This window comes from Penaeus japonicus, unplaced genomic scaffold, assembly GCF_977035675.1.
Source record: "Penaeus japonicus unplaced genomic scaffold, GWHDUDI00000001_assembly GWHDUDI00000003, whole genome shotgun sequence".
Taxonomy (NCBI): Eukaryota; Metazoa; Arthropoda; class Malacostraca; order Decapoda; family Penaeidae; genus Penaeus; species Penaeus japonicus.
In genome coordinates this window covers 12,471,219-12,473,055 of record NW_028234405.1, presented here as the reverse complement: position 1 = coordinate 12,473,055, position 1,837 = coordinate 12,471,219, and the positions used below count along the sequence as shown (strand labels likewise).

General features: G+C 32.4%; 1 protein-coding gene across 3 annotated transcripts in view; it reads right to left on the bottom strand.

Annotated features, from left to right (window-relative positions):
- Positions 1-518: 518 nt before the first annotated feature.
- LOC122264334 (uncharacterized) overlaps positions 519-1,837 on the bottom strand; it is an 11,531-nt gene continuing 10,212 nt past the window's right edge. For all 3 annotated transcript variants that reach the window (XM_086555629.1, XM_043033187.2, XM_043033188.2), the window contains exon 4: positions 519-1,837. This exon is cut by the window's right edge and continues 43 nt beyond it. In XM_086555629.1, the coding sequence (XP_086411755.1) occupies positions 1,575-1,837 (263 nt within the window). In that variant the 3' untranslated portion in view covers positions 519-1,574.

The window sequence follows — 1,837 nt, the reverse complement described above, 5'->3', positions numbered from 1 at the left end:
AAGTAAGAGAGAGTAAAATCATAATCCTTGTAAGAGCTAGTGAAGTCGAGAGATTGTCAGGAACGCTACCTTACCCTGTCGTGTTTGGTGGTGCTGGTTCCAATAGCTTCTGATTCTATTCCCCTAAAATGAGTTGTGCAGTCGCTACACCTGACATACGCACCTTGCATTTATGTCTCCAAATATACCATCCTGCTACACTGAAATCTTTCCATCATAGTGAATCATGATTTTCATTTTCTTTCATATTTCACTAAATCAAGAGGAAAAACATAGAAGTGGTAGCAACAAAGTAATTGTGTCAACAATTAGCATGTTTTGGGTTGTAATCTTGCTTAGTATGTAAAGAACCATGCTTGAATATTATACTGATTACATTAAATACTGTAATCCTTTTAATTTTGCTTTATTCAAGTTAGCAAAACACCAAATAAAAAGGTTGCTATAAAACAAAAATTATTATTTTTTCAGTGAAGGACAACATATCCAAAACTAATGAATAAAATAAAACACATAAATATGGCAAAAATATCAATATTTTGTTACATAAAATAATAAAAAACAAAGTTGTGTACCATGCCAATATAATTCTCACATATACACTTGTTTTTGAATAACAAAATCCAAAATCGAATATACAGAAAATCTTTCCTTTTCCTTACAAAGCAAATAATTGTAAATTACTATATTAAAGGAGTATTTAATGTCTTAAAAAGATTCTTAAAAATAAAAAACTTAGTCTTTGGTAAAATGTCATATATCCAAACCATCAAAGTAAACATACTTCACTGACTCATAACATCATACAAAACCAATAGCCTAACTGGTTTGAACTTCCTTCAGAACAAGAATAAATTGTCTGTAATACAATAACTAGAATCAAGCAAAGGATTTTTTTTCAATTGTTTTCCTCCTGTAAAGGTAAACATGATTTTATAAAAGCTCTGGTAAGAACTCATTTGGAAATCATAAGAGAAATGTTTCCTTTTCTTGAATACACCAACTAAAAATAGACTTGTTACAGTGCCTTGCAAGCAGCTTGAGAGCTGATTTTATAAATTGGCACAATAATTTTAACTTTTACATCTTTATGTTTCTTCGCAGTACCAACGATAATAGTCGCATGCAAAGAAACGGATTCCACTCTTTAACATTTGCTGAAGTCTAGACTATGCCTTCTTTGAATGATCTTCCAACATCCAGTAATTTCACTCAGTCAATCAAACAACTTCACAATCGACATTCCTTCTTTAAATGTACACAAATTTTCTAACAATCAAAACCTGAGCTTATAAATACTTTTATCAAGCAAAAAGATTTGTACCATCTAGATACACATTGGCAATACATTTTTAAGACTGGAATATATGACAATATCATTTCATTTACTATGGTATTTACTCCCTCTAAGTAAGACTGTATTAGAATGTTTACTTGAAAATTATCTTTGCCAGAAAAATACTTTGTAGAGGTAAAAACACCTTACTAACTTATTTCATAAATGCTTCAAAATAAATGGTTCTTTTCTTTCCTTTATCTTACATTGTTTTCGTTGGTGTAAATGCAAGTAATGGTTAGTAAAGTGAACCTCTACGCATGAGTCTGTCACTAGTTTGCAGAAGTTGGAGGGATACACCAAGGTTGAAGTTTTTGAGCTCATTGTTCAACAAGGTTTTTAGTGCGGCACTCAGTTCATGTGCCAAGCGAGGTCTCTCACGTCTAAGTAAATCTGTCAGTAATGAGTTCAAAACCTTACTAACCAAGGCACCACCAGTCATCTGAGCCAGACGGCATCTCACTCCTTCCAAGACCAAGTCGCTCGTCAGATCCCTCACTT